This window comes from Berghia stephanieae, chromosome 1 (genome assembly GCF_034508935.2).
Source record: "Berghia stephanieae isolate SIO BIC M18660-M18661 chromosome 1, UCSD_Bste_1.3, whole genome shotgun sequence".
Taxonomy (NCBI): domain Eukaryota; kingdom Metazoa; phylum Mollusca; class Gastropoda; order Nudibranchia; family Aeolidiidae; genus Berghia; species Berghia stephanieae.
The window spans coordinates 145,350,936-145,358,435 of record NC_088360.1 but is presented as its reverse complement, the minus strand read 5'-3'; the positions used below and the strand labels follow the sequence as shown (position 1 = coordinate 145,358,435).

At 37.9% G+C, this 7,500-nt stretch overlaps 1 protein-coding gene across 3 annotated transcripts in view; it reads left to right on the top strand.

Moving 5' to 3' along the window:
* Positions 1 to 7,500, top strand: part of LOC144963435 (calmodulin-like) — a 70,716-nt gene that overhangs the window by 24,689 nt on the left and 38,527 nt on the right. For 2 of the 3 annotated variants that reach the window (XM_078897497.1, XM_078897495.1), the window contains exon 2: positions 5,171 to 6,186. In XM_078897497.1, coding sequence (XP_078753623.1) covers positions 6,175 to 6,186 — 12 coding nt within the window. In that variant the 5' untranslated portion in view covers positions 5,171 to 6,174. Of the gene's footprint in view, positions 1 to 1,231; positions 1,376 to 5,170; positions 6,187 to 7,500 lie in introns of those variants that run through there. The other variant, XM_078897496.1, reaches the window with a different exon arrangement.

Here is a 7,500-nt window from a genome sequence, read left to right as displayed (position 1 = left end):
CCTGTACAGTTGTTGTACCAACTGTCGACTCTGACAAAAAAAAATATTTAAAAAAAAAAAAATAGATAAATAAATAAATAAATAAATAAATAAATAAATAAATAAATAAATAAATAAATAAAAACAATTTAAAATTTAGCCAGAAAACTCGTCCTTCAAATATCGATTCATTTTCGATTAATTAAAATGACTATCGTCACATCTTGTGAAAAACTCTCAAGTTTCCGTGAAGAGGTTGAAACGTTTTTGACAAGTTGAGGTTCATCTTGATTAATAATCGACATTTTGACGAGTTTTCTGGCCAAACTTTCAACAATTTTTGTTTGTTCATGTACAGGTAGTAAACGTTTACTTGTGCGGCTATGTGGTCTAGTGGTATGACACTCGCTTTCGGATTGGAAGGTCCTGGGTTCGAGCCTCGCATAGTTGAGTCCTTGGAAAAGACTCTTTACTCACATTCTCTCACCGTACTCAGGTGTAAAATGAGTACCTGACCGTTAACAGCGTTGTCTTTGTCCGAAAAATTGTAATATCGCCTAACAGGCGTCATATTTCGTCCTACATGTTAAATGTTGCTGTTGACCAGGGACCCCTTGTAAAGCGCTTTGAGCACGTTAAGTGGATATTGCGCTATATAAAAGCTCAATTTTATTTTTTATTTTTACTTCAAATAATATTATATCTAGATATCTGCTCATTAAAAATATCACCAATTTGACCAAAAAAAAACAACAAAAAAACAAAAACATTTAAATCCTAGAATCTTCAAACTTCTCAGGTTTGGGACTCCTATTTGAAAAGTCTGGAGTTATCTTAAATCAATCGATATTTGAATTAATTATTTCTGGCCAAGTTTTTTTTTAAATCTTTTTTTTTTAACCAGTTACAGTAGTGTATTAGAAAAGAGTTTTGTCATTTAGAATTACCTCACACAACAACAACAACAACAACAACAACAACAACAACAAATTTCCACTCACCACTCACGCGCACTCATTCATTCATTCATTCAAACAAACAAACACACACACACACACACACACACACACACACATACAGACACACGCGCGCGCGTGCGCACAACCAAATAAAGCCCATCGGGAGAAGAAAACATTATTATGACGTAACTTTCCCCTGGGTGATGAGAGGACCTCGGCCAATGGATTGAAATTACAAACACAAACTATTTTTCTTTACCTCGGACAAATACAAAATGTTTTTATATCGATATTGCCTGAATGAAACGCCTCTGAAGAAACACATTTTCAAACTTTTGACCAGAAAACCCGTCCTTCAAATTATATCATTTGATTTATTATTTAATTGTGCTTTATTAGTTCGTTCGTTTTTCTTTCTTTCTGTGTTTAACATTGTGGTAAGTTGACTTGAATTAGCTGAGTGATTGCAAAGTAGACTTCTTCTTCTTCTTCTTCTTCTTCTTCTTCTTCTTCTTCTCTTCTTCTTCTTCTTCTTCTTCTTCTTCTTCTTCTTCTTCTTCTTCTTCTTCTTTTTCTTCTTCTTCTTCTTCTTCTTCCTTCCTTCTTCTTCCTTCTTCTTCTTCTTCTTCTTCTTCTTCTTCTTCTTTTCTTCTTCTTCTTCTTCTTCTTCTTCTTCTTTCTTCTTCTTCTTCTTCTTCTTCTTCTTCTTCTTTCTTCTTTCTTCTTCTTCTTTTTCCCTTCTTCTTCTTCTTCTTCTTCTTCTTCTTCTTCTTCTTCTTCTTCTTCTCTTCTTCTTCTTCCTTTTCTTCTTCTTCTTCTTCTTCTTCTTCTTCTTCTTCTTCTTCTTCTTCATTTCTCTCACCACTTCTTCTTCTTCATTCCTTCATCTGCACTTCTTCATTTCGTTTTCTTCCCTTATGCCTCGCCATGATTATTACCACATTTTTTCTTTACTCGACTACTGTCTTCTTTATCATTTCTTCTTCATTTTCACTTTTACCCTCTTCATTTTCATTTCTTCTATTTCTAATTTCTTTTTTCTTCGTTCTTTTTCTTCTTTCTTTTCTCTTTGTTCTTTTCTTTTCTTCTTCTTCTTCTTTCTTCTTCTTCTTCTTCTTCTTCTTCTTCTTTCTTCTTCTTCTTCTTCTTCTTCTTCTTCTTCTTCTTCTTCTTCTTCTTCTTCTTCTTCTTCTTCTTCTTCTTGTCAAAAACTCTTAAACCTGGGACTTTAAGAAGTTTCAATCGACCAATAAAAAGTCACAGGTACGACCGCTTTTGACAAGGTATTTTTTTAATCATCGATATTTGAAGGACGATTTTTTGGGCCAAAATTTTATATAGGTGTTTTTTTTTCTTCTCTTCAGAGTACAGCATTTTAACTATGCAACTGTCTACACCAAATTGAAATGAAACTAAGCTGCCAATGGACTGTAAAAAGTAGTAAACAAAAATGAACATAACTCTTCACAAAGAGATAAAAATATTACCAAAATCAACGGAACGTTTTGGACTCAAAACCTTTCTTCAGCCAACAACAAAAAGCAAAGAAAACATAAAAACATTAATAATAAAAACCCGGATCGACGACATATTTATTTATGTATTTGTTTTGTTCTTTTTGTCGTCGTTGTTGTCGTCGTTGTTGTTGTTGTTGTTGTTGTTGTTGTTGTTGTTGTTGTTGTTGTTGTTGTTGTTGTAAAAGCTCAAGATTGTTTGTTCGATGCCCGATTCCCCCCCCCCCCTCCCCTCCATCTTTCCATCTCCCTCTGTCTCTCCTTTTCTCGTCCTCTTACTTCCTTTCTGTCTGTCTCTTTCTGTCTCTTTTTCTCCCTCTTTTTCTATCTCTCTCTCCCCTCCCTCGCTCACTTTCTCTCTGTGTGTATGTGTGCGTGTGTGTTTGTGTGTTGTGTGTGTGTGTGTGTGCGCGCGCGCACGCACGCGCTTTCTATCTCCTTAATGTTCAATCACTTGAAACCCACACTCTCCCCTTACCCCATTTCTCTCTTTCCCCCCCCCCCCCCCCTCTCTCTCTCTCTCTCTCTCTCTCTTTTTTTTCTCTCTCTCTATCCCTTTCTCTCTCTCTTTCACTCTCTCTCTCTCCCCTATCTCTTTCTATGTCTCGCGCTCTATCTCTCACTCTCTGGCTCTCCCCCCCCCCTCTCTCTCTCTCTCTCTCTCTCTCTCTCTCTCTCTCTCTCTCTCTTCTATTTAGTTAAATTGTAATCAACTGCTCTCTTTCATTGCTCAACCCCCCCCCTCTCTCTCTCCCACTCTCTCTTTCTCTCCCACTCTCTCTCCCATTCTCTCTCTCTATTTATCTATCTGCTCTCTCAGTAAGTGTGTTTGTTTTCAAAGCCCATACACTGTTCATCGCTCAAGAAATATTGATGGAAATGAGTCGGCATATTCATGAGCGTTGCCCCGATGAATACTCCTGAATCAAGCTGATTAAATTTACAAGATAATAATCTAAGGATATAGATAGTTCGAAGATGACGTCACTCAGGTCTTTGTTATTGTTTTTTGCCATCCGCGTTTATGAGTAAATGCTCACTGAACTCTATTAACCCGACTATAAACGTTCATGGATACACACAGTTGTGTGTGTTGGTCCGTTATACTTCCGGATGGCAATGTTATGAGCTTCTTAGCCAAGCGCAAACTATCTATAAACGCATTTTGATGCACACAAAACTCCTTTCAGTACTCAAGTTTTTAAAGGCAAATTTCACCCTTGAATCATCCTAACTCATCAGCTTTTTAAAAAAAAAAATTATCCTCAAAAGCTATGCTTTCTTTCGCGCTATTATTATGACCTAAAAGTGTTGCATGTACACGTTAAGACAGAAACAAAACTCCCAGGTCAGGGTCACGTTGATATAACAGAGTTGGGTTTTAAACAATGTTTGTTTCTTGTTGATATTTTTGTTGTTGTTGTTGTTGATATATTATATTTGTTTTTAATTAATTGGCGCGGTGTCATTACGTGCGGCTATGTGGTCTCGTGGTCTTTCGGATCGGAAGGTCCTGGGTTCCAGACTCGTTCGACGCATAGTTGAGTTCTTGGAGAAGGTTCTTTACTCACATTCTCTAACCGTACTCAGGTGTAAAATGAGTACCTGGCCGTTGACAGCATTGTGTCTATCCGGAAAAAAATGTAATATCGCCTAACAGGCGTCATGTCCCTTCCTAAATGTTAAATGTTGCTGTTGGCCAGGGACCTCTTGTAAAACGCTTTGAGCACGTTTAGCGGATATTGCGCTATATAAAAGCTCAATTTTAAAAAATGGATTGTGATTTGTTGAAATCCCATGCAGCTTGCTACGACTGTCATGTCGAGGGTTCCCGGGTTCAAACCCACATCTGAGCACCCCGACAGTAAGCCCGTTGTTGGAAAGATATCATTTTGTGACCCACCGCCTCTAAATGGTATTGTGTCGCGGTGAACCATACGCCAAAAATAGGCACCAGTCCCAAATGTACACGCGACAGCAAAGACCCGGAAACCGCAGAGCATCTGGTCGACCGTTGTGCTGTGACGAGGCTACCGGGCGGGTTCGCGACTGTACACGTATGCGGCAACGAAATCGCCGCCTGGATCCACAACAGAGTAGTGTGTGGAGCCCGGGATGGCTGAAGCGTTTTTTCTGCTAGAAATCAAATTGTAATACTATCACCTAACAGGTGCCATGTCTCGTCCTCTACATGTTAAGTGTTGCTGTTGGCTAGGAATCACCTGTAAAGCGATTATAACACATTTAGTGGATATTGCACTATATAAATGCTCTAGTAAAAAAAAAAAAACCAAAAAAAAAGAAAACAAGAAAAAAATAAAAAAATAAAACAACAACAACAACAACAAAACAATCTCGCTCTTCCGAATAGCATTTTCAGATGCCGCAGCCGAAGCAATCAGCGAAGGATTGTAGATAATCCATCAAATATTTATTATTCGATTCTATTATATTCATATTATGCCTGACCCCAACATAATATCGGTTTGACCCGACGTGTACATGCATACAGGTCTGACATCCGACCGCAATTATGGGCCTAGTTTAACATTGGACAATATTTTGCGTCATTTTTTGAGATTTCCATTACAACAATGAGCCCATAATGAATTGGGTTATCAGACATGCAAATTAGTGCCCGTCAGTTTGAACTTATGGGTCAGATAATATGAATAATATTCATAATTCACAATCACATTTTTTCTCTCCATCCACCAGAACATTCCAAGCGAAGTCCAGCAACGAGAAAAACCCTTTAAGAGGGGTCAAAGGTGACGCTAATCAATAACACCAAAGTTTATTTTTCATTCACCGCTTAACCTCACAGATTCCTAATTACCCTTACAACCTCAATACCTTCCCCCCACCTGCTGAGAGTCGTCTCACTTCAACAGCTCAACCACCAGACTCCCTATCCACCAAAAACCCCGAATAGATATCACCCATATCCACTGAGACAAACTAAGGCAGTCGTTTCGTCCATTTTCATTGATCCAATCAATGCCTTTCCAGCAAAGAACTCAAATTTGGAGTCTCAACGCAAAAAGAATAACAAACAGTATCGTTCTTAGATTGCTAGATACCCCTCGTACATTCCAGAGCGTCAGGCAATTCTTCTATTGTATTCCACGTCACTGGAATCGTTCTGTGACAATTTGTCATCTACGTCATCATTAACATCATCAACGGCAATATCAGAAAACACCAACAGTAAAAAATAATACAACCAACCAACCAAACGAACAACAACAACAACAACAAAAATAAAATAAAAACAAAGACCTCCCCCCCCCCCTAAAAAACAATCAAACAAAGAAAAAAAAACCCCAAAAAAACAAACAAAATACAAAAAACAAAAAACAAAAAAAAAAAACAACAAAAAAAAAATAAAAAAAAAAAAAAAAAAAAAAATAACACAAAACAAAACAAAAACAACCCAACTAAATTCCCGAGTTCTCGGATATTTTCAAGGCCGGAGTCTCCGCAAGTAACATTTGATTTATTTATCGGCCTACTTCCACGTGCTGTGTCCCCAGATTAGAGAGTCTTCATCCAACATAGTCAATACCATCGTCAATCACAACGACAAAGACTTTTGGCATTCTCGGATAGATCCACAAGTCTCGAGTGGCCACCAGTAACGTTCTATCAAGTCTTTCCAGACGTGTTGTGTCCCAGATTGGATTTTTGTCCACCCAAATTCATCGATACCAAATCCAGCCATGGCTTTAATGGTAAGTTAGAAATTACATCATGGTTGTAACTCACATTCTTCCTCTATCTCCTGCTCCTCCTCGTCTTGCTACTCCTCCTTCTCCTGTGCCTCTTTCTCTTGTTGCTCCTACTCCTCCTAAAAAAAATATTCAAAAATTGAGCTTTATATAGCGCAATTCCACTAAATGTGCTCAAAGCGCTTTACAAGCGGTCCCTGGTCAACAGCAACATGCCGCCTGTTAGGCGATATTACAATTTTTCCATTTTTAAAACTCCATGTCATTAATACTATAGTTGTTAGTAACATTCTTTTGAACTCTCTAGACAGCTATTTTACTGATTGGTTCTCACTAAATGACATAAATAATACTAAAAACCTTTAAGGTTATAAATAGTTTTGTGTGTTGGTACGTTATACCCGGCTGGCGGTTGTTTGAGCATTTTAGCTAAACACATAGCATCAATAGAGGCAACTTAGTACATCATTGCGAGGCTAACCAGTTCATATTATTATATAACAACTACACGAGAATTCGGTAAGTGGAAATGGTGGGAAAAAGTTCGTTATGAAAAAAAAACACTTTTTTCATTAGCCTATATACACTTCGTTGCCACGGGAAACGAACGTAAATAAACAATGGAAATGCTATGACTGTACGATGTAGATAGCATTGTTTATATAAGGAAAACCCTGATATCTTACACGGAAATACCCAGATACAAATTATGTGACAAGGAAGGAAAAGATCAAAGCTTGATTTTATGCATGTTTTCTTACCCAGAGGTGAACATATTTGTAGGTCTGATATCTGAACGCAATTGGTTTCAACAGTCCTGACGTCACTTCCTTCGTAATGACGCATAGTAACTTTGTAACTGGCTCTAAACTATTGGGACAATGGCGGACCCCTTATGAAATATTTCTCCGACGAGCATAAAAGTGTATCCAGAGGAGAAAAAACATTATAAATATGATCATGTTTTGACTTTTATGCATTCTGATCACATGACATATAAAAAGTTCTAGCCAGCATGAAGAATAAAAAGTACCGATTTTCTATGTTTAGAACCACGCTGCTCGCCGTTGCTGGGTGACGTGACATCAGACTATTGAATCCAATTATAGCCGGCTTGATAATCCGTTCTAATGGACAATAGTTTGAGGTGGTTTGAGAGTATTGCCATTACTACAATTGGGCCCCAAACAAGTTGGGTTGTCAGACCTACATATTTGACTATACGTTTCTTACACTGTTGCTTTTTGGAATTGGATTCAGTAGTCTGATGTCACGCCGCCCGGCAACGGCGGCCATCTTGGTTCTAAACAAAGAAAA